The sequence below is a fragment of the Ovis canadensis genome, chromosome 5, assembly GCF_042477335.2.
Source record: "Ovis canadensis isolate MfBH-ARS-UI-01 breed Bighorn chromosome 5, ARS-UI_OviCan_v2, whole genome shotgun sequence".
Classification (NCBI taxonomy): domain Eukaryota; kingdom Metazoa; phylum Chordata; class Mammalia; order Artiodactyla; family Bovidae; genus Ovis; species Ovis canadensis.
In genome coordinates this window covers 95,624,984-95,650,555 of record NC_091249.1, presented here as the reverse complement: position 1 = coordinate 95,650,555, position 25,572 = coordinate 95,624,984, and the positions used below count along the sequence as shown (strand labels likewise).

General features: G+C 37.7%; 1 protein-coding gene across 2 annotated transcripts in view; it reads right to left on the bottom strand.

Moving 5' to 3' along the window:
• Positions 1-25,572, bottom strand: part of XRCC4 (X-ray repair cross complementing 4) — a 291,910-nt gene that overhangs the window by 142,580 nt on the left and 123,758 nt on the right. For both annotated transcript variants that reach the window (XM_069592579.1, XM_069592580.1), the window contains 2 exons: positions 19,331-19,483; positions 18,212-18,315 (listed from right to left, as the gene is read on the bottom strand). In XM_069592579.1, coding sequence (XP_069448680.1) covers positions 18,212-18,315; positions 19,331-19,483 — 257 coding nt within the window. The remainder of the gene's footprint in view (positions 1-18,211; positions 18,316-19,330; positions 19,484-25,572) is intronic.

The window sequence follows — 25,572 nt, the reverse complement described above, 5'->3', positions numbered from 1 at the left end:
GCTTCCTTTCTTAGGAGCCTTATTTTATAAAAATGAAGGCATCAAATATACTTGAATTGAAAAATATAAAATCATACTCAACTCTAAGATTTTAATAAGTTAGAGTGTTCTATTTATTGAATACAAATAACTTTACAGCAGGAAGGGTTCTCAGAGATGTCAGAACCTCAGCTCCATAATTTATGAGCCTTGTTACATTGGGAAAGTTCTCTAACCTTTCTGTGCTTCAATTCTCCCAGCTTACGGTGATAAGATGGGAGAACTAAGATTGAATTGGTGATAGTCATAGTACAAACTTTGTAGGATTGTTATTAGGTATAAATGAAACAATAAATCTAAGAAACCTAGAATAGACTCTGGTACCCACTTGTAAGTGCTGTGAGTATGGGTCTGTAGTAGTTGTGGTTGTCGTGATGATTCTACTAGTAGCAATGGTAGCGGAACCATACAGAACAATAATAGTAATAGAAAAAGTAGAAGTAGTAACGGTAGTGATCATAGTAGCGGTGGTAACAGTAGTAACAGTAACAGTATTAACGATATCATAGGAGTAGAGCTAGAAGAACTATTGTGGTCATCTTCATTGTCAGTACGATCACCAACTTCCAGGGGGTCACACATTCAAATATTTCCAGAAACCACACAAGTGACATCAATGAATGAAGTAAGCCAGATCTAAGAGAAGTATTGCAGAGTGTAGAAAAGAAGAATACTTATGCCCTGTTTAAATACCTTCAAATTTATTACTTGAAACACTGATGTCACTAAGGAAAAACAAAGTATGTGACATAGATCTTAGCAAGAATCAGTAATTCACAACCTCTGATTTAGTCCAAGTTATGCATTTAAATTGAAAGAAAGAAGGTTGTTAGCATACCTAGTCACTGTGCTTGAATGTACCCTAAGTTTTCTTTTTATTCTTTCATTTCTCCAAATTATAACCCCTCCACCCTCTCCACAAAATCCTGAGAGTTGATACGTATATGTTTGCAGCTACTATTTCTCAGCATTCTCAAGTTTTACAAGGCTTGGATTTGATACTTAGGGTCTCACTTCAAGTCTTTCTTTTGCCCACCCTCCTTGTAACTGTTCTCTTTCACTATGTCATGCATTCAGACTACTTAGCAAGCCTGCTGATATCCATCTTTCACACATACCCAGGCCCTCATAGTTAAGTTGCAGCAAGCAACACTGTCAATGCTGGTGGGCTGGCCACGTACCAGAACCTCATCACTGGTAACCTTCTCTATCTTTTTGATCTTAAATATAGCTTATAGGTGATATTGATGAAATGACTAAAGGTACCAGATGCGCTGTTTGTGGTGGTGATCCCTGTCACAGTCACGGAGAGATGAGAATCCTACACATTATAGTATAGACATTCAGCTGATTTACAGATTGTTGATGCATTACACCCTTTGTCTCAACAGAGTCATGGTTTCCAGTTTTAAAGTGCCAGTGAAAATGTTTAGTTTGATTTTTCTCAGTCAAATTTATAAATATAGTTAAATAGATTTCTGAAATCTGACTTTTTTTTCACAATAATGTAAACATATTCTAGAACCACAGAATTAGTCTCAGATGGAACTTTTCTAAACTTTAAGATCAAATAGATCTTAAGTGTGTAAAATAGAGATATAATGTAGAAAAAGCAGAGTAAAAAAGCTGGCTTAAAATTCAACATTTGAAAAACTACGATCATGGCATCTAGTCTCATCACTTCATGGCAAATAGAATGGGAAAAAGTAGAAGCAGTGGCAGATTTTATTTTCTTGGCTCCAAAATCACTGTGGAGGATGACTGGAGCCATGAAGTTAAAAGACCCTTGCTCTTTTGGAAGGAAAGCTATGACAAACCTAGATAGCATACTAAAATGCAGATATCACTTTGCCTATGGTCAAAGGTCCATATAGTCAAAGCTATGGTTTTTCCAGTAGTCATGTACAGATGTGAGAGTTGTACCATAAGAAGGCTTAGCACTAAAGAATTGATGCCTTTGCATTGTGGTGCTGGAGAAGACTCTTGAAAGTCCCTGGACTGCAAGGAGATCCAACCAGTCAATCCTAAAGAAAATCAGTCCTGAATATTCATTGGAAGGACTGATGCTAAAGCTGAAACTCCAATACTTTGGCCACCTGATGCGAAGAACTGACTCATTGGAAAAGACCCTGATGCTGGGAAAGATTGAAGGCAGGAGGAGAAGGGGATGTCAGAGGTTAAGGTGGTTGGAGGACATCACTGACTTGATGGACATGAAAAAATTGGATAATTATTATCCAATTATACTTCTAAAGGGCTCAAAGATCCCCCCACTAAACATTCTTTAGGAATCAGAGGTTAAAGGCATCCCTGTTGGCTCAGTAGTAAAGAATCTGACTGCCAGTGCAGCAGATATGGGTTGGATCTTTGATCCGGGAAGATCCCACATGCCGTGTGACAGCTAAGTCCATGTACCACAACTGCTGAGTCTGTGCTCTAGAGCCCGGGAGCTGCAACTACTGAGACCACACGCTGCAACTACTAAAGCCTTCTAGAGCTTCTGCTCTGCAACAAGAGAAGCCATCATGAGAAGCCTGCGCATTACAACTAGAGAGTAGCCCTTGCTTTCCATAACTAGAGAAAAGCTCCTGTAGCAGTGAAAACCCAATACAGCTGAAAGTAAATAAATTAATGAAATTACTAAACATGAAAAAAGAACCAGAGGTTAAGAACTCACTGGATTGAACAGACCACATTGAAAAGAATTTATGTAGAGTTTCTGTCACAAATTAACATTAACTGTATCAACCAACACTTGTCTTAAGAGTCCATTCTCAGATCAGATTTCTTACTACAACAACAGTAAGATATCATTTTTAAACCATTCTCAGAACTAGTACAAGTCACTGCATGTTCTGAAGTTTAATATATTCTCATGGGTTATGCTACATTTTGAGATTATAACCTTATTTACATGCTCCTCTGTCCATATTCAGTACATGTCCTCTTAAAACTGAGACATACAGAAATACGGCAAATATTTATTTTCTTTAGATACTTCCCCTTTTCTCACCTAATTCATATATGAATCAAATCATACAAAGCAGGGTTTCTTACTTAGGTGTCACAGAATAATAAAACCCATTTAAAGAGTTCTCAAGGTCTTATAAATTTGAGATGTGTTTTTCAATACCTTCTTGGATTCATTGTTATGAATATTAACATATTCAAGACTTTGAGAAGTTACACAGGAAAGAAAAAACTGGTTTAAGTTAAATAAGTTACCACAAATCTTTTTCTCACATATATATTACCCACTGAAGCATGATGTAGATGACTACTTATTTTAAGCTGCCATACTCAGTAAAATCCTATTTCTAGATGCTTGGAGAAAAATGGTATAAATGTAGCCACATAGCAATCTAACCTCAGTTTATTTACAACATTGGCCCAACCCACTTAGCCACTGTTGCCAAAAGAATTACTGTCACCAACAACACAACTGGATATGAGGATCACCCTTCACTGATAATTAATAATCCTATTTGGTCCAGGATTTCATGCCTGAGTTGGGAAGGTCCCCTGGAGGAGATCATAGCAACCCATTCCAGTATTCTTGCCTGGAGAATCCCATCGACAGAAGAGCCTGGTAGGCTATACTCCATTGGGTCGCACAGGGTTGGACACAACTGAAGCAACTTAGCACACACTCAGGCACTTCTCATATTGCTGTTTGCTTTTTGCTGATTTCTAGAGCAATGAAGAATGTATTTATCTCCTTTTTGGCAATTTTAAATCTGCAGTTACTTTTGGAGGAGAGAATTTGACAACCTCATTAACCTGTAGTCAGAGACAAATACTCTTAACAGAGTTTATTTTTATCTCTTCAAGAACATATGAAGATGTAGAAATAGTTACCAAATGAGAGAGTTAATTCTTAGGTAGGTTGATAAGGAGTGTGGGTCCCTCCAGGAGGAGAAAGGAACAACTTTTATTTTTTATATTTCTTTGTCTTACTCACAAAAGATGTTTTTTCTTAAGCTCTGAATTGTTATGGCAACAATCTATTTGGAACTGAGCGCAAGCGGCTGCGACGGCGGGCTCACTGAGCGCACGGCCGAGAGAGCTACCCCACTTCCGAGGTCAGGGGCAGCGGCCAAGAGTGCCAAGCTGCGACAGCGCAGGAACGGCTGGGAGGGGCCACCCCGCATCTGAGGTCAGAGGCAGCGGCTGGGAGGAGCCACCCCGCGTCCAAGGTCAGGGGTGGCGGCAGGGAGGAGCCACCCTGCGTCCGAAGTCAGGGGCGGTGGCCAGGAGGAGCCACCCCGTGTCTAAGGTCAGGGATGATGGTCTGGAGGAGCCACCCCGTGCTGAGGCCAGGGGCAGCGGAGGCGAAGAGCAACCCATGTCCAAGGAGCAGTGGCTGCGCTGGCACAGGAGGGCCTAGAGGAGCTATCCCACGTTGAAGGTCAGGAAGGGCGGCGGTGAGGAGATACCCTTCGTCCAAGGTAAGAGCAGCGGCTGCGCTTTGCTGGAGCAGCCATGAAGAGATACCCCACGCCCAAGGTAAGAGAAACCCAAGTAAGAGAGTAGGTGTTGCAAGAGGGCATCAGAGGGCAGACACACTGAAACCATACTCACAGAAAACTAGTCAATCTAATCACACTAGGACCACAGCCTTGTCTAACTCAATGAAACTAAGCCATGCCCGTGGGGCAACCCAAGATGGGCGGGCCATGGTGGAGAGGTCTCACAGAATGTGGTCCACTGGAGAAGGGAATGGCAAGCCACTTCAGTATTCTTGCCTTGAGAACCCCATGAACAGTATGAAAAGGCAAAATGATAGGATACTGAATGAGGAACTCCCCAGGTCAGTAGGTGCCCAATATGCTACTGTAGATCAGTGGAGAAATAACTCCAGAAAGAATGAAGGGATGGAGCCAAAGCAAAAACAATACCCAGCTGTGGATGTGACTGGTGATAGAAACAAGGTCCGATGCTGTAAAGAGCAATATTGCATAGGAACCTGGAATGTCAGGTCCATGAATCAAGGCAAATAGGAAGTGGTCAAACAAGAGATGGCAAGAGTGAACGTCGACATTCTATGAATCAGCGAACTAAAATGGACTGGAATGGGTGAATTTAACTCAGATGACAATTATATCTACTACTGCGGGCAGGAATCCCTCAGAAGAAATGGAGTAGCCATCATGGTCAACAGAAGAGTCCAAAATGCAGTACTTGGATGCAATCTAAAAAATGACAGAATGACCTCTGTTCGTTTCCAAGGCAAACCATTCAATATCACAGTAATATAAATCTATGCCCCAACCAGTAATGCTGAAGAAGCCGAAGTTGAATGGTTCTGTGAAGACCTACAAGACCTTTTAAAACTAATACCCAAAAAAGATGTCCTTTTCATTATAGGGGACTGGAATGCAAAAGTAGGAAGTCAAGAAACACCTGGAGTGACAGGCAAATTTGGCCTTGGAATGCAGAATGAAGCAGGGCAAAGACTAATAGAGTTTTGCCAAGAAAATGCACTGGTCATAGCAAACACCCTCTTCCAACAACACAAGAGAAGACTCTACACATGGACATCACCAGATGGTCAACACCGAAATCAGATTGATTATATTCTATGCAGCCAAAGATGGAGAAGCTCTATACAGTCAACAAAAACAAGACCGGGAGCTGACTGTGGCTCAGATCATGAAACCTTATTGCCAAATTCAGACTTAAATTGAAGAAAGTATGGAAAACCGCTACACCATTCAGGTATGACCTGAATCAAATCCCTTCTGATTATACAGTGGAAGTGGGAAATAGATTTAAGGGCCTAGATCTGCTAGATAGAGTGCCTAATGAACTATGGAATGAGGTTCGTAACATTGTACAGGAGACAGGGATCAAGATCATCCCCATGGAAAAGAAATGCAAAAAAGCAAAATAGCTGTCTGGGGAGGCCTTACAAATAGCTGTGAAAAGAAGAGAAGCGAAAAGCAAAGGAGAAAAGGAAGGATATAAGCATCTGAATGCAGAGTTCCAAAGAATAGCAAGAAGAGATAAAAAAGCCTTCTTCAGCAATCAATGTAAAGAAATAGAGGAAAACAACAGAATGGGAAAGACTAGAGATCTCTTCAAGAAAATTAGAGATACCAAGGGAACATTTCATGCAAGATGGTCTCAATGAAGGACAGAAATGGTATGGACCTAACAGAAGCAGAAGATGTTAAGAAGAGGTGGCAAGAATACACAGAAGAACTATACAAAAAAGATCTTCATGACCCGGATAATCACGATGGTGTGATCACTCATCTAGAGCCAGACATCCTGGAATGTGAAGTCAGGAGGGCCTTAGGAAGCATCACTACGAACAAAGCTAGTGGGGGTGATGGAACTCCAGTCGAGCTATTTCAAATCCTGAAAAATGATGCTGTGAAAGTGCTGCACTCAATAGGCCAGCAAATTTGGAAAACTCAGCAGTGGCCACAGGACTGGAAAAGGTCAGTTTTCATTCCAATCCCAAAGAAAGGCAATGCCAAAGAATGCTCAAACTACCACACAATTGCACTCATCTTACACGCTAGTAAAGTACTGCTCAAAATTCTCCAAGCCAGGCTTCAGCAATACGTGAACCATGAACTTCCTGATGTTCAAGCTGGTTTTAGAAAACGCAGTGAAACCAGAGATCAAATTGCCAACATCTGCTGGATCATGGAAAAAGCAAGAGAGTTCCAGAAAAACATCTATTTCTGCTTTATTGACTATGCCAAAGCCTTTGACTGTGTGGATCACAATAAACTGGAAAATTCTGAGAGAGATGGGAATACCGGACCACCTGACCTGCCTCTTGAGAAATCTGTATGCAGGTCAGGAAGCAATAGTTAGAACTGGACATGGAACAACAGACTGGTTTCAAATAGGAAAAGGAGTATGTCAAGGCTGTATATTGTCACCCTGCTTATTTAACTTCTATGCAGAGTACATCATGAGAAACGCTGGACTGGAAGAAACACAAGCTGGAATCAAGATTGCCGGGAGAAATATCAATCACCTCAGATATGCAGATGACACCACCCTTATGGCAGAAAGGGAAGAGGAGCTAAAAAGCCTCTTGATGAACGTGAAAGAGGAGAGTGAAAAGGTTGGCTTAAAGCTCAACATTCAGAAAACGAAGATCATGGCATCGGGTCCCATCATTTCATGGGAAATAGATGGGGAAACAGTGGAAACAGTGGCAGACTATTTTTTTGGGCTCCAAAATCACTGCAGATGGTGGCTGCAGCCATGAAATTAAAAGACACTTACTCCTTGGAAGGAAAGTTATGACCAACCTAGATAGCATATTCAAAAGCAGAGACATTACTTTGCCGACTAAGGTCCGTCTAGTCAAGGCTATGGTTTTTCCAGTGGTCATGTATGGATATGAGAGTTGGACTGTGAAGAAGGCTGAGCGCCAAAGAATTGATGCTTTTGAACTGTGGTGTTGGAGAATACTCTTGAGAGTCCCTTGGACTGCAAGGAGATCCAACCAGTCCATTCTGAAGGAGATCAGCCCTGGGATTTCTTTGGAAGGAATGATGCTAAAGCTGAGACTCCAGTACTTTGGCCACCTCATGCGAAGAGTTGACTCATTGGAAAAGATTCTGATGCTGGGAGGGACTGGGGGCAAGAGGAGAAGGGGACGACAGAGGATGAGATGGCTGAATGGCATCACTGACTCGATGGATGTGAGTCTAAGTGAACTCTGGGAGTTGGTGATGGACAGGGAGGCCTGGCGTGCTGCAGTTCATGGAGTCCAGAGAGTTGGACACGACTGAGCGATTGAACTGTACTGAACTGAAGACTAACTTTCTTAGTCAGAATGATCTCTGTTTGTCTCCAAGGCAAACCATTCAATATCACAGGAATGTAAGTCTATGCCCAACCGGTAATGATGAAGAAGCTGAAGTTGAATGGTTGTATGAAGACCTACAAGATCTTCTAGAATTAACACTGAAAAAAGATGTCCTTTTCATTATATGGGGCTGGAATGTAAAAGTAGGAAGTCAAGAAACACATGGAGTAACAGGCAAATTTGGCCTTAGAGTACGGAATGAAGCAGGGCAAAGGCTAATAGGGTTGTCAAGAGAAGGCACTGGTCATAGCAAATACCCTCTTCCAACAACACAAGAGAAGACTCTACATGTGGATATCACCAGATGGCTAACACAAAATTAGACTGATTATATTCTTTGCAGCCAAAGACAGAGAAGCTCCATACAGTCAGCAAAAACAAGAGTGGAAGATGACTGTGGCTCAGATCATGGACAATATGCCAAATTCAGACTTAAATTGAAGAAAGCAGGGAAAACCACTAGACCATTCAGGTATGACCTAAATCAAATCCCTTATGATTATACAGTGGTAGTGAGAAACAGATTCAAGGGACTAGATCTGATAGAGTGCCTGAAGAACTATGGACGGAGGTTCATGACATTGTACAGGAGACAGGGAGCAAAACCATTCCCAAGAAAAAGAAATACAAAAAAGCAAAATGGCTGCCTGAGGAGGCCTTACAAATAGCTGTGAAACGAAGAGAAGTGAAAAGCAAAGCTATACCCATTTGAATGCAGAGTTCCAAATAATCGCAAGGAGAGATAAGAAAGCCTTCCTCGGTGATCAATGCAAAGTAATAAAGGAAAACAACAGAATGGGAAAGACTAGAGATCTCTTCAAGAAAATCAGAGATACCAAGGGAACATTTCACACAAAGACAGGCATGATAAAGGACAGAAATGGAATGGGCCTGATAGAAGCAGAAGATATTAAGAAGAGGTGGCAAGAATACACAGAAAAACTATACCAAAAAGATCTTTACAACCCAGATAATCAAGATGGTGTAATCACTCACCTAGAGTTCCTAGAGCTAGACATCCTGGAATGTGAAGTCAGGAGGGCCTTAGGAAGCATCACTACGAACAAAGCTAGTGGAGGTGATGGAATTCCAGTTGAGCTATTTCAAATCCTGAAAAATGATGCTGTGAAAGTGCCACACTCAATAGGCCAGCAAATTTGGAAAACTCAGCAGTGGCCACAGGACTGGAAAAGGTTGGTTTCTAGTCCAATCCCAAAGAAAGGCAATGCCAAAAAATGCTCAAACTACTGCACAATTGCACTCATCTCACAAGCTAGCAAAGTAATGCTCAAAATTCTCCAGGCCAGGCTTCAGCAATATGTGAACCATGAACTTCCAGATGTTCAAGCTGGTTTTAGAAAAGGCAGAGTAACCAGAAATCAAATGCCAACATCCACTGGATCATCAAAAAAGCAAGAAAGTTCCAGAAAAACATCTATTTCTGCTTTATTGACTATGCCAAAGCCTTTGACTGTGTGGATCACAAGAAACTGTGGAACATTTTTCAAGAGATGGGAATACCAGACCACCTCACCTGCTTCTTGAGAAACCTGTATGCAGGTCAGGAAGCAACAGTTAGAACTGGACATGGAACAACAGACTGGCTCCAAATGGGAAAAGGAGTACGTCAAGGCTGCATATTGTCACCCTGCTTATTTAACTTCTATGCCGGGGACATCATGTGAAATGCCAGGCTGGATGAAGCACAAGCTCGAATCAAGATTGTCAGGAGAAATATCAATAACCTCAGCAATGCAGATGACACCACCCTTATGGCAGAAAGTGAAGAAGAACTAAAGAGCCTCTTGATGAAAGTGAAAGAGGCTGAAAAAGTTGGCTTAAAGCTCAACATTCAGAAAACTTAGATCATGGCATCTGGTCCCATCACTTTATGGCAAATAGACAGTGGAAACAGTGGCTGACTTTATTTTTCTGGGCTCCAAAATCACTACAGATGGTGACTGCAGCCATGAAATTAAAAGACGCTTACTCCTTGGACGGAAAGTTATGACCATCCTAGACAGCATATTAAAAAAGCAGAGACATTACTTTGCCAACAAAGGTCCATCTATCAAGGCGATGGTTTTTCCAGTAGTCATGTATGGTTGTGACAGTTGGACTGTGAAGAAGGCGAGCGCCGAAGAATTGATGCTTTTGAACTGTGGTGTTGGAGAAGACTCTTGAGAGTCCTTTGGACTGCAACGGGATCCAACCAGTCCTAAAGGAGATCAGTCTTGAATGTTCATTGGAAGGACTGATGTTGAAGCTGAAATTCCAATAATTTGGCCACCTAATGTGAAGAAATGACTCATCTGAAAAGACCCTGATGCTGGGAAAGATTGAGGGCAGGAGGAAAAGGGGTCGATAGAGGATGAGATGGTTGGATGACATCACTGACTCAATGGACGTGGGTTTCGGTGGACTCTGGGAGTTGGTCATGGACAGGGAGGCTTGGTGTGCTGCAGTCTATGGGGTCACAAAGAGTCGGACATGACTGGGCAATTGATCTGAACTGAACTGAACTTTTCTTTAAGCCGAGAGCTAATGATTACACACACAAAAAAACAACTAACTTTGCTCAAGGATATGTATGTTGTGGGAGTGGGTCTGGTAAGACCTTTCTATCATCAGTAACTAATCGAAAAAGTACATAAGGACCTGATTAGACTAGCAGATGGGGCTCTCTATACCCCTCCGATGTCTATATCAGAAGCTTTCTCCATCCCTTTCCATTAATAAAAATGCCACACAAAACTCCGAGTGACTGAAGCTGTGTCTTTGGTCCCAAAGTGAAATTCTCTCCTCCAGAGATCACAAATCTGATGCCGTTCACCATAAGCTATCACTAGGAAGTTATATCAAAGGTACATTTTAATAGTGGGATACAGAGAAGTTATCATAGATTTACTAAAAACCTTTGGTACATTTGAGACTTCTCAAATAAATAATATACCAAGTCAAAGTCTAAAGCAATTAAAATACACAGAGTGAGGTAAGTCAGACAGAAAAAGACAAACACTGCATGATTGTACCTATATATGGAATCTGAAACACCCAAACTCATAAAACAGAATAGAATGACAGCTACTAGGCGATGGGGGTTGGAAATTGGGGAAATATTGCTTGAGGGTACAAACTTAGAACTAGGAGATCAGTACGTCTTGGAGATCTAATGCACAGCATAATAATAGGGTCAATAATACTGAATTAAAAACTTCAAAGTTTCGATGGAACTAGATTTTAATTGTTCTTACCAGAAAAAAAAAAGATATTTAGATATGTCATATGATAGAGGTGTTATCTAACGCTTCAGTGGTAGTCCCATTGTAATTATAAATGTACCAAATCTACACATTGTGTACTTTACACAAGGTCACATGTCAACTGTATCTGAATTAAAAAATATATATACAAAGGATGACCTCAATAGAAATATGTACATTCTGGAATTTTCTCCAAAAGGTTTATGTCATAAAGTCTTCCTTATTTAATAATACTGATTATGGAAAATTTATGCTTAAATAGGATTTCTCTTCTCTTTAGAAGAAAAACATGTTATCATTATTGTATTGTATCAATGACAGTTTCCTTAGTGCTAGCACATACCCCAGGGTTTTTATAATATCTCAAAAAGAAATGTGCAAAGGTAGGCAATCAATCATTACAGAGGGCAAACACTTTCTCATTATTTTCTCCTGTGTGACCAACAATAATGTACTCAACCTTTCTAGGCTTCTGTCTCTTCTGACAAATGATGGGCTTGTATTAATAATAGAAATCTATAACTATATTAGATCTAGATTCCTCAAATTATGTCATCATTCTTCCACAAGGTTGTTTATGAATAAGAGCCCATGATTGCTAGGAAATACACTCAAATTGATTTTCCAGTTTTGTGATAGGTTCTACTAAATCAAGCTTTTTATTTAGAGTTTAGAAACAAATGTGTCTATGATAAACAAGCTGGAGAATATTAAGGGCATAATCTACGATTCTAAAGCTGAATTCTGAGTAATCTCTTTGGCAGGACATGTTGTTATCCCTTCTGTGAGTGGACATTCAGTGTTCAAAGCAACGAGCTCTTTGAGAGTTGGAAATTTTGGATTCTGTTCTATTTTTAAAAGCTACTATATCAGTATTCATCAACTGTTTGACATAGCCATTCATTTATTTTCAAAAAGGCCATTCTATAATCACACTTCCTTTCAGGAAGCCCACCAACTAAGCAAAAGCCTGAATTACTGATAGCAGTTATACAGGGACCTTCCTGTTGGATACGAACGAAGACTAATTAAACTAATGTGCTAAATCTCAGGCTAATAATTATAGAGAAAGTGGTAAGAAAGCTTATTTTCGTGGTTGTGGACCTTTAATACAAAGTGTAGCAAGCAAAAACATTTTAGAATAAGTATATTTCTTATTTTTATTTTTAGTAAGGTTGATTTAACTATTCTCTAAATGTAAGAAATTTGTTAATTTTATTAGAAATAATTATAATTTAAAAATATTGACTATCCAATAAAATAAGTTTTAAGTTATATTAAACATAATTAATGAGACATTAAAATAATTCATCTTGTGGTGGTTAAGTAGGAGCCAGTTAACAATATTTTCAAAATATTTAACATAAAGATCCTATTTCTATAAAATAAATCCAGTTTTTTCCACTAAATATTCACACATAATTTAAATTATGTTAAGACTAATAAATGCTTTATGATAATTTTTAAAATTCTTAGAACATTCATATACATTTAAAAACTGTTTTCACATTATTCTACTTTTAATATAGTATAAAATGATTAGGAAACAATATAAAAATCTGCATAATTCTAAATTATTTCTTAGGTTAGATCAGATATTGGTGGGGTAATTGAAAGGCCACTTGGATAAACTGTTGCTTAGTAATGTTTTGTCACTAAGATGCTATATCAATTATGCTTATATCATTGGATATTTTGGTGAGAATCTGTTATTCACTGGACCTAATTCAACTTGAAGTTTCTCCACAGCAATGGACATCAGGTGTTACCTTGAGTAGTAACTAAAGAAAGAGGGTTTCCTGTAGAGAAGATTGTTTAATAATACCTATAATAACCCAGTATGTTTCCACTAAATTAAAAAACAGAAACAATCCTGGAGGTAGGAAAAATCCAGACTAACCAGGAGTCTTAATGCCACACCCTGACTTATCCTCCTTTGTAATCCAAGAACTGAGTTATAAATAGGGAACATAGCACCTAGCTTATCTATCATAATCTTAACCTGAAATAAAGTGAAATACCTACAAACCCTAGGACTTAGTATGCAGTCACAGTGTAGGAAATAATAAAGTCTATAAAAACACTGCTCTCCAGAAATTTTGGAAATTAGAACATAGAGAAAGCAAATTTTACTACAGAAAAATATAAAATGTAGTCATGGGGTGGTATCAACTGTGATGTTCAAATTTCAGAATACTTCAGAGATCTCCTGTTAGTTAATAAATTGTTGATGAACACTTTAAAGGCTTTTCTTAAACCTTTAAATGTGGCATAGTACATATAAACATGATGTCATTTATTAGATTGGACTACTTGTCACTAGTTATTTCCTCAACAATCCTAACAATGAGGAAAATTTAAGAATGTTGAAGGAAAAAAGTAATAAAACTGCTTATTGATAAAAATGTTACCTATCAGTTTCCTACAAACTATGACACTCCTACCTTACTTCTGAGTATACACATAAAGAAATATTTTACTTGAATCAATGTTGTGGAATCACTAAATGATGCTGGTCTCACTAAACCTCTGTAGGAATGAGGTAATAATGTAAACAACTCATGAGGAAATCTGGTGATTTTAATAATTAATGATGAAAATATATTACATAATAAAAACTATTACCAAGTTACACATTTAGCCACTGAAAGAAATGGTTTTCTGAAAGATAAATGTATTAAATTCCATTGATTTGTTTTCCTCTTGTTTTTATAGTACAGAAAGCATACATGAACCTGCAATATCTAAAATAAATTCATGTACATCAGTCCTGGGTGTTCTTTGGAGGGAATGATGCTGAAGCTGAAACTCCAGTACTTTGGCCACCTCATGCAAAGAGTTGACTCATTGGAAAATACTCTGATGCTGGGAAAGATTGGGGGCAGGAGAAAAAGGGGACGACAGACGATGAGATGGCTGGATGGCATCACTGACTCGATGCACGTGAGTTTGAGTAAACTCCGGGAGTTGGTGATGGACAGGGAGGCCTGGTGTGTTGCAGTTCATGGGGTCGCAAAGAGTCGGGCACGACTGAGTGACTGAACTGAACTGAACTGATTTACTTATACTCTAAGAAGTTATTGTCAAGATGGCAGAATTAGTTAAGGAAGAAATTCTCACTGCTCTCCCCCAATACTCAATAATAATATATAAAAAGCCAAAGGACTAAGCTAGATAAAAGAAAATCCCATAGACTAAGAATATATTTTGTCACCAAAGAAGAATAGTTTATGGAAATCTGATATAATATGAGATTGATTTTATTGTTTAACATATAAAATGTTTCTCCTCTTATCTGTTTAGTCTAGTACTTAATGACATAACAAGCACTTTCTATCTAAGATTCACTTTTCTTTAAAGTAAACTTTAGTTTCATGAATACTTCTTAAAGAAGCAGAGAGAAAAGAACAGTTAAAATTTCTAATAAAAATGCTCTTAATTAAAACTTGTCAAAAGCAAGTTAAATGCAAAAAAAAAAAAGAGAGAGAGAGAGAATCAGAGACCTACAGTCAAATATGTAGTGAACTAGATATGAGTTAAAGAAAAAATAATGTAAAATATATAAAAAATAAGCAATGATCTAAACATTTTTGAAGAGGAGAAATTTTGCCAAATTTAAAATAGTACAATTATAGCTTAAAGGTTTGCTTAAAAGAGACTGAACACATAAAGGACCCTATATTTAACTGTATATTTTCTCTTCAAAAATAATTTTCATCTACATCAAAGGTTTGTGAAATACTTTGAATAGAGAACAAAATCAAAGGCCACTGTGTTTAATAGAAGTTCAGAATGTTCAAATGGAAAGAGTATTGATTCTCTTTCCTTGCGAACTTTCAATTACATTTGATTATTTTTAAAACAGAGATTTCATTTTAAATGGGCCACTAATGTAAACCAAGCACAGCCTCCAAATTAAAAGAAATTTTACTCTCATGTGAAAATGAGAATTTGTGTGTGATTGTGTGATCTAATTTAAATTAATCAATCAACTAAATTAATCAACACCAGTATACTTCCATGAATACAAGTAGACACTTTTTCTTTGCCTTTATCCATTTATTCTACCTTCTTCCCTGTCATTGGGAGAAGCAACCAAGCTCCCAGCTAAATAAATCCTGCCATTTGTGTATCTGATCCCATCTCATCTACTTAGAGACAATATTCCAGCATTTCTTACTTCTGTCTACTGCCTGGACACTTTTTCCCCCCTCTATCCTTTCTTACCCCATCAGTATTCAAACATGACATTATTTCTCTCATCTAAGAAAAAAAAATACCCTCTTGATCTCACGCCCCTCTTCAGCTACTGACCTGGGTCTTTCCTCTTTTTTAATGGTAAAACTTGTTAAAAGTATTGCTGATACTTGGTATCTCTTCTCCCATTCTCTCTTCTCATTCCTTTTGAATCTCCTGTTCTCTTCTATTTCCCACCAGTCCACTGAAAATGTTTTTATTAAGATCCCTAATAACATCTGTGTTGCTAAATACGGCAGTCAGTACTCAATCCTCATCATCCTTGCTCAGTTTGAAGCATTTAACTCAGCTAATCACTGTCAAACGAAGATCATGGCATCTGGTCCTATCACTTCATGGGAAATAGATGGGGAAACAGTGGAAACAGTGGCAGACTATTTTTTTGGGCTCCAAAATCACTGCAGATGGTGGCTGCAGCCATGAAATTAAAAGACACTTACTCCTTGGAAGGAAAGTTATGACCAACCTAGACAGCATATTCAAAAGCAGAGACATTACTTTGCCGACTAAGGTCCGTCTAGTCAAGGCTATGGTTTTTCCAGTGGTCATGTATGGATATGAGAGTTGGACTGTGAAGAAGGCTGAGCGCCAAAGAATTGATGCTTTTGAACTGTGGTGTTGGAGAGTTCCTTGGACTACAAGGATATCCAACCAGTCCATTCTGAAGGAGATCAGCCCTGGGATTTCTTTGGAAGGAATGATGCTAAAGCTGAAACTCCAGTACTTTGGCCACCTCATGCAAAGAGTTGACTCATTGGAAAAGACTGATGCTGGGAGGGATTGGGGACAGGAGGAGAAGGGGACGACAGAGGATGAGATGGCTGGATGGTATCACTGACTCGATGGACATGAGTCGGAGTGAACTCCAGGAGTTGGTGATGGACAGGGAGGCCTGGCATGCTGCGATTCATGGGGTCGCAAAGAGTCGGACATGACTGAGCAACTCAACTGAACTGAACTGAACTGAATTACTGTCTCCTCCTTGAAATACTTCCTTGACTTGGCTTCCAAGATACCACACCTATAATATTTGTGGCCCCCTCATTCTACTTTGTTGGTCTCCTCATCTTTCCCACCTCTGTACACTCAAGTGTGTTAGTATGGCATTCTTGAACCACTGATCTTTTGTCTTCTCTAACTCCCTTGAGATCTCAGCAAGCTCTAAATACCATTTTCACCTATATGTCAGCAGGGAGCCCTCCCTCAAAGTACAAATTTTTATGTCCAGCTCCCTGCTGAATATCTCAGAACTAATGTTTCTGAAATTGAGGTGCAGACCTTCCTCTTACAATCTCTCCCAAATTGGTAGTTCCCTCAATTGCTTGCCTTCAGTATTTCATTCCAAAAAGCTTACCATCATTGCTGTCTTTCCCTTCTAATTCACTTTTTCAGCAGATCTTGCTGCCTCTAAACATTTCTAGAATCTTCCCTTTGTTTATCACCTTCACTGCTTTCACTCAGGTCTAATCCCCTCTAATCCTTCACTCATTGTTAAACTAGCTTTCTGTCTGTTATATGTTCTTCCATATTGATCCTCCTATAGTGAGGACCCTATTCTCAACACAACAGATTAATCCTATTAAAACAAGTCAGATCATGTCACTTGACTGTTTAAAACTCTGCAACAGTTTCTAGTATCACTGAGTGCAAACTGAAATCCTTACAATGACCTGTGAGACCCTATACACAATCTGGCCTCCCTCATCTCCTAATCCTTCCTATCTTTATCTTTTCACTTTATGCATACTGCTCTCCATGCTATTGCTTGAACACATCAGGCAAACTCACACATCAAGGCCTCTGTACTTAACTGCTTTTTCTGCCTGGCATGTTCTTCCCAAAGGTAGACTTATTACCTTTTTACCACGGTCTTTTCTGGTACCTTAGCTAAAATCACAACCCTCATTGTTATTTCCTCCCTGACATCTTTTGTTATCCTTCCCTGGTTTATTTTTCTCTTCAGCATTTATCACTACCCAACAAACTTAAATTTATTTACCTTGTTATTATCTGTTTCCCTGCCTAGAATTTAAACTCCATGAAAGAGGAACTTTCTGTGTTTTGCACCCTTACTGCATAGAAAAGTTCTCAGTATATAATAAACACTCAAAAATATATTTGTTAAATAAATGAATCAGAACATTTATACCAGAACCTTGTATGTATAAGGTGAGTTCAAGGGATCCTACCTCTAGGAAATTTGTAAAACTCTAGAAAAATAATCCATGAGTTTAAAAAGCTGCTGGTCTGTTGGATTAAGTAAGGCTTAAGTACTTTGCCATTTCTCATCTTTTTTCTTAACCCACCTCCCTCTCTTCTAGCACTTTTCTGAATAGTAAGAGAAATCAACAGCCATACCACCCTGAAAGTGCCTGATCTCGTCTGAATAGTGAGAGGACTTAATCTCAGGATAATCTAAACCATTCTAGATCACCCTGCTCCTTCACGTAGCTCTAGCCGGATAAGACCTCAAATGTTAAAGGCAGCCAGCTTTCAGCTGGAGATATTTAGCATGCAGTCATATCTTGCTTACCATTGACCCATCTACGCTTAATAAGAAACATTATACCCTGGCATACACGTGTATGTATATGTGTGTATATGCTTGTTTGCTTTGTTGCCAGTGAGTTGCTGCATTTTATAATGAATATTAATTTTTAACTTTAAGCAGCTGTGGTTTTAGAGTAAAAACCCTGAAAAATGTTTGTAGAAAAAATTATTTTCGAAACATTTTTCTTTATGGTTTGTTACCATAATAAGATATAAGCCCAAGTGAGGTATTCATCAAAAGAAATATATGTATTTACTTTACCTGGAGTTAACACAGGATTAGACAGAATTTCACTGTCCTCATCAGTACTTTCATCATAGACTGCATCTCTGTCAGTAGTCATTTCAGAACATGTTGGAGTTTCCCTAGAAAGACAGAAAGGTGGAATTAAAAATTATTGGTTCATTCTTGGCCAGGTCTCAAATTCACCAGTAAGTATTTATAGAAAATGTCCTTAGAAAAACATTATAATTAACAAATATGTATTCAAATTATGTAATTAAGAAGCACTTTAAAGACCATTTGTTAACTCTCTTAAGAACAAGTGTGTTTTACCTATAATGTTGTTTAGTGCTCACTGTAATTAATTCTTGAATCAGTTTATTATCATTTATTTTTCATCTGTCAAATCACAATACTACTCTCCTAAATTATCTTCTGTGTGTCACAGAGTGGTCAGCACTTTACTGATTTCAAAGCAGTTCTGCCTTTGAGCAGAACTCATTTGGTCTTCCCCAAATTCTGAGATGGCTACCTTTACTCTTATTATGAAGATAGTCAAGTGAGGCACAGAGAGTTTAAAGGACAAAGCCAAGTATCATTAGATATCAGTACCAGATCAACACTTGAACTAGGATCATCTGATACTAAATGTTACATTCTTTATATTATGCCATTAGTAAATTTGTGCTTTCTCTCAGATTCAGGAATAATAGACCCAAAACTACATCAGTTAATGCCTAAAGTAATTATAATCGTACAAGCCATATCAGCCATAAGTCACCTATGATTCTTCCTTAAAAATCAAGTACATATTCATGCTCAGAGCCATTTGATCCTAAAATTAACAACTACTTAGATCAGGATTACAAACGTGTGCCCAACCTCTGTGGATCTGCAGAAGATGAAAGTTTTTAATTACTATATTCCTTAGTGATACCAAAGAATTAAACTACTATTATTTAGCAGTCTCATGGCAGTTTTATGATTTAAGTGTAGGTGTGACTGATTCTCCAGTCCACTGTAACTGACAACCACAGCATCCAACCCCAGCCTATGATATGTCACTAAAAAGTTTGCATCTAACTTTCATTAAGTTTGGGAAGAAATTCCACTGAAATTTATGCTTCTGCCATCCCCAAACAGAAAGGTCAAAAATACATCTTATGTTCGATGTTCTTTTCCAGTTCTTGAACTTCATTTAACAATTTATGTAAGCTTCTGATCTTTGCTTTCTTCTCATTCAGCACCAGAATGAACCGTTTATAAAGATCAGTCTCTACAGCTTCCTTAGCACTCACACATTTTTCAAACCTAAAATGTAAATAAAAAAACCAATTAATATATGGTGTGGGGTTTCTTAGCATTATTCAATCTAATACTGAATGAAGATGATTTAAAATTTCTTTTCAAGAAAAATACAATTTAAATCATTTTAAGTAAAAATTAATTAAAAATAAACAATTCCAACTTAAAAAATCACTTTAAAATGTTTTCATTGATTTAAAGTTTTATATTGGTAAACAAATAATTAGAACTTACTGTTTATTAGCATTTGTACTTTACACATTGAGAAAAGGATCAAAATTGAAAATTCATAGCAAAAAAGCTTTTAAAACACCTAAATGCCTAAATGTAATAACTTATGGAGGAGCCTGGTAGGTTACAGCCCATGGGGTCGCAAAGAGTCGGACACGACTGAACGACTTCACTTCACTCCCTTCACTCACTGCATACTTTATCGCTGGAGAAGGGAATGGCAACCCTCTCCAGTGTTCTTGCCTGGAGAATCCCATGGACAGAGAAGCCTGGCGGGCCATGGTCCATGGGGTGGCAGAGAGTCAGACACGACTGAAGTGACTGAGCACACATTCACATCTTTGGCTTATTTCCAAAAGAACATATTTGTGAGAAATTTGAAACAAGGGTAACTGTAGCCTGTTTCCGGTACTTTGTTAACATTACTATAATAGCAACCATGATCTTATTTTGGGATTAAGTGATTTACCTAATCTGTTCTCCCAAAACTGTTCCATAGTAAGAACATCATATACCAAGTTGTATTTTATAATCCAGCACACACACACACACTTAAATGCATGTACTTATAAAATAAATGAAGGCATCCAACTTGAAATTTCCAAGGAGATATGTAAAACACTATATACTTTAAATTTAGGTATATAGGACAAAACATAAAATTCTTTATCATTTATAATTTTTTCTACAATATTCAAATGATCTAATAAGAAACAGTACTAACTTTAATCCCTCATATATATATATAAAGAAAGCAGACTAGCAGAAATTGAATATACTTGATATGTGCCTACACACAGACAATGAATAAACCTCTATTTTAAAGACTAAAACATAAATTATTTCATGCAATATATTCATTTAAAAGTAGTTGAGGACTTCTTGAAGGAAAGTAACTCAGCTCTGTGCTCTGTGATAACCAGAGGGGTTGGACTGGAGGGTGGGGTGGGAGGGAGGCTAACTAGGGAGGGGATATATGTATATATTATGTATACATATAGCTGCTTGTTGTCAACAGAAACCAATACAACATAGTAAAGTAATTATCCTCCAGTTAAAAAAAAACTAAAAGGGTAAAAGCTAAATACAAAAAACACTGAATATTCAAAATAAAATATTTCTGGATGGGAAAACAAGGAATTTAAGAATAAATGTCAAAAACACAACAAAAATGAGAGCAGAAACAAGGCGATTTCCTAGAAAATAACACCTCAAATAATACAGATTAAATGATAATCCAAAATAAAACGATACACAAATGTTAACATGTGGTACTTAGTGCAGTAATCCTTATATTTTCAGCTCTGACCAAGTTTATACCCAGGTCAGGGTTGTTCAGCAAAAGAATATCTGCACAGAGTTCAGAAGACAAAGAATGCTAAAAAGAAATGGAAAAGAAAGCAGTGGTAAAGAGATTTAATAAGCCTTTAAGTACTGAAGAAGATGGTAAACAGCTGTTCCTCATCCTTTCTGATGACAGAATAAGAGGAAATGGCCTTCAAGTATACCATAAAGGACCCAGATTACCAATAGATGGAAGGAAGAATTTTCTGCCTGTGACTGTTCTTAAACAATGCAATGGGCGACCAACAGGAGTTGAAGATATCTCTTGAGTCTTTAAATATCAGACTGAATTCATCTGGCTATAATGTGATCCTAGCTTGAAGGCAGAGAAGAGCTTTCAAGGTCTCTTCTATTCTAATGATTCCATGAGTGTCAACCCAATTCAATCTGCTGAAAACTGCCTCCAATTATAGGTTTAATAACTATAACTCAGAGTAAAGCTAGAGAGTTTCTAACTTGATGTTTGAGTACAAACAAAAGACTTATTCACTAACACGGAACTTGAGAATTGTTATTTGAAACTAAGGAAGAAAAACCAGTGACATAAATATAGCTAATGACCTAAGGATTTACATACAATAATTCTAATGCTTTCTCTTTCATATAAATTATACAAAAGTAAGTGAATCCAGTAATATCACTTGTTTAAAATGGAGCTACGATTGCAATTATTAAATAGCAAATAAAAAATAACAGCAAATATATGTTTAAAGTATACATGCTAAAGCTCATCCTTTTCACTCTTATTGCAATTCTTCATTCCTTACCCAAACCGTATTCATTCTCCCCCATCATCCCAAATGGAAATAGCTTTAGATTTGGCTCTGATTATAATGATACATGTTTAAACACAAAAATATATGCAAAAAATACTCTCAAGAAGTAAGAAAATTTAATGCACAGTTCCAGACACACACTTCAGTTCAGTCAGTTCAGTTGCTCCATCATGTCTGACTCTTTGCGACCCTGTGAACCACAGCCCACCAGGCCTCCCGGTCCATCACCAACTCCCATCACTAAACCCATGTCCATTGTGTCAGTGATGCCATCCAACCATCTCATCCTCTGTCGTCCCCTTTTCCTCCTGCCTTCAGTCTTTCCCAGCATCAGGGTCTTTTCAAATGAGTTAGCTCTTTGCATCAGGTGGTCAAAGTATTGGAGTTTCAGCTTCAACATCAGTCCTTCCAATGAACACTCAGGACTGATCTCCTTTAGGATGGACTGGCTGGATCTCCTTGCAGTCCAAGGGACTCTCAAGAGTCTTCTCCAACACCACACTTCAAAAGCATGAATTCTTCAGCACTCAGCTTTCTTTATAGTCCAACTCTCACAACTATACATGACCACTGGAAAAACCATAGCCTTGACTAAACAGACATTTGTTGACAAAGTGATGTCTCTGCTTTTTAATATGCTGTCTAGGTTGGTCATAACTTTCCTTCCATGGAGTAAGCGTCTTTTAATTTCATGGCTGCAATCACCATCTGCAGTGATTTTGGAGCCCAGAAAAATAAAGTCAGCCACTGTTTCCACTGTTTCCCCATCTCTTTCCCATGAAGTGATGGGACCAGATGCCATGATTTTAGTTTTCTGAATGTTGAGCTTTAAGCCAACTTTTTCACTTTCCTCTTTCACTTTCATCAAGAGGCTCTTTAGTTCTTCTTCACTTTCTGCCATAAGGGTGGTGTCATGTGCATATCTGAGGTTATTGATATTTCTCCTAGCAATCTTGATTCCAGCTTGTGTTTCTTCCAGCCCAGCTTTTCTCATGATGTACTCTGCATATAAGTTAAATAAGCACAGTGACAATATACAGCCTTGACGTACTCCTTTTCCTTTTTGGAACCAGTTTGTTTTTCCATGTCCAGTTCTAACTGTTGCTTCCTGACCTGCTTGAGAAACCAAGTCAGGTGGTCTGGTATTCCCATCTCTTTCAGAATTTTCCACAGTTTATTGTGATCCACCGAGACACACACTAGTATCATTTAATTTTCTCCTTCTAGATATTCTTTATCTAAAGATGTATTTTACAAAAAATGAGATACCATCCATATTTTTGGTAATCCACATTTCTCCTCTTAACATAACATAAACATTTCCCATGATATGCTCTTTGCTCATATAATATCCTATTCTCTATTAAATATATTTCAGACCTATCTACCATAGCTAAGTGCATTCTCAGCAACTATTTTGTACCTCTCCTCACTCTCCAGGCACATGTAGTTTGGAAAAAAAATCTGATAAAGAAATGATTGAATCATGAATGGACACTGATATAAGACTAATCAGGAGCAGCCCAGGAAAATGAACTGTGACTAGGCCTAAAGAGAGGGCCTCAATTCTATTTTCTATGTGGATAGATACCTAACTCAGAATGTCCATGTCCTATTTCTAATCTCTCTGAAGACTCTTGACCAGTACTACTGCCTTATGGAAGCAGTAGTTGTAAATCCTTCACTCATTTCCCAGTGAACTAAGGCTCTGGACGGGGAACAGTTCAGGAAATACAGTTTGGCTGTGACCAATGTGTATTTACAACTCTTTAAAACAGCCACTTTCTGTATGATAGGAAAGAAAACCAAATTTGGAAAATAGGTAAAGCTACTAATCTAACATCTGGAATTCATCCAGAGCCTAGAATTCTCTGGAGTAGATTTTGTTTCCTCTGTTTGGAGGGCTATTCCAAGAACACACATCTTCAATTTCTGAAAAAGATATGTGATCCAGTATTCAGAGAAAAAATAAAAAGAGTAGATGGAGCATAAGACTGGTGACAAGCTACATGGCTGTGCATTTGATCAAATAGGTAACTTTTGTCACAATAACACAACAGAATTTTCTGGATAATTCAGAAATAGCAAATTGAGCATCGGTGCAACACATATTATATGTACCCTCACTCACTGTCTTACAGCACAGGGTGTATTTGTCTCTACTGTCTCATCTTTGTTCCCTGCTGATTTCCCTCCTATGGCAGTGGTGTGGAATACTGATGAGACAATACCTCTTTCAACCTCTGGCAGACATTTTAAAGCAATTTGCTCAAGCACCAAGTACCCAGTCTGCATTTTTGTGGGCAATTTGTGGATCAAATTTCCTATCATTCTGAGGGTATTTTGAGTTTTTAAAATAATGGCTTATCACAACCAGAGTACATCTCCTTTCATTTGATTTATTTTGAATATAAAATAGAAAAATACATCCAGAGTACTGGTTTAAGTCCCAAAACACGCTTTCTAGAACATTTTATATTAGTTCACAGCAACATGAATTTCAAAGAGAAATAATAACATATTTCAAAGAAATAATAACATATCTTTCTGTATGGTTTCTTGTAATTTTCATTTGGTCTAACTATAGAATTGGAGATAAAAATTAATTAAGAACTAAAAGAAAACAAGATACTTTATTAATATAAAAATGAGAGTCAAATATAACCAAGTTTTAGGTGATAGATGTTAGGTTCATGCCTTACATTAATTAATAAATATAAATGAATGTATAGAAATTATTTCTTCTAGTAAACCTCATTTATACATAGATATATTGATAAAAACCCTTCATAGTTTTCATACACTTCCCCATATACTTACTGATGCACATATAGAACAATATTAGTGAGCACCCTAAAAAGACCCTAATTTGATAAATGTTCAAATGTTCTTATGTTTATGGACTGAATAAAAGATAAAAAATATTTATATACTGGATATAATAATGAGCATTATTACTATTTTATATATTTTGCACAATTCTTTCATATGTTACAATGTATATGCTAACAAATACATGAATATTATATTAATATGTCTTTGTAGAGATTTAAATATTCACAACATTCATTTCTTTCAAATATCTTTTATATAATGGAGTAATACAGCTATTCCCTGGACCAGCCTAGATCATGATATAATTGAGAAAACTGCATAATTGAGAAGATAGGTCACTTTCTTCTTCATTGTTTGAAGAGGCAAAACCAGGAAAATAAAGGCTTCCAAATGTCTCATCCAGCAGTAACAACTACTTCTTTTTAAAGTGCTGAGAATATGAACTTTCAATCAATCTGCAAAAACTAAGTTTCTCTCAGGAGCCAAAACATACTTCACCTGAAATAGATGTCATTCATAAAAAGATTTCAAATAAGGAATCAACTATACTTATTTATATTTCATTTCTCTTCTTTATTCATTATTAATCTCAGAGGTTAAAGCGTCTGCCTGCAATGCAGGAGACCCGGGTTCAATCCCTGGGTGGGGAAGATCCCCTGGAGAAGGAAATGGCAACCCACTCCAGTATTCTTGCCTGGAGAATCCCATGGACGGAAGAGCCTGGTGGGCTACAGTCCACGGGGTCGCAAAGAGTCGGACACGACTGAGTGACTTCACTTTCACTTTAATCCTTATAAATATCAAACTTCCTAAACTTTGCTTGCTATTAATGGGTTCTGATCCCCACTGTCCAATTACTTCTTACTGTTATTAGTTTTCTGGTGTCACCAAATACTAATGACCTAAAAG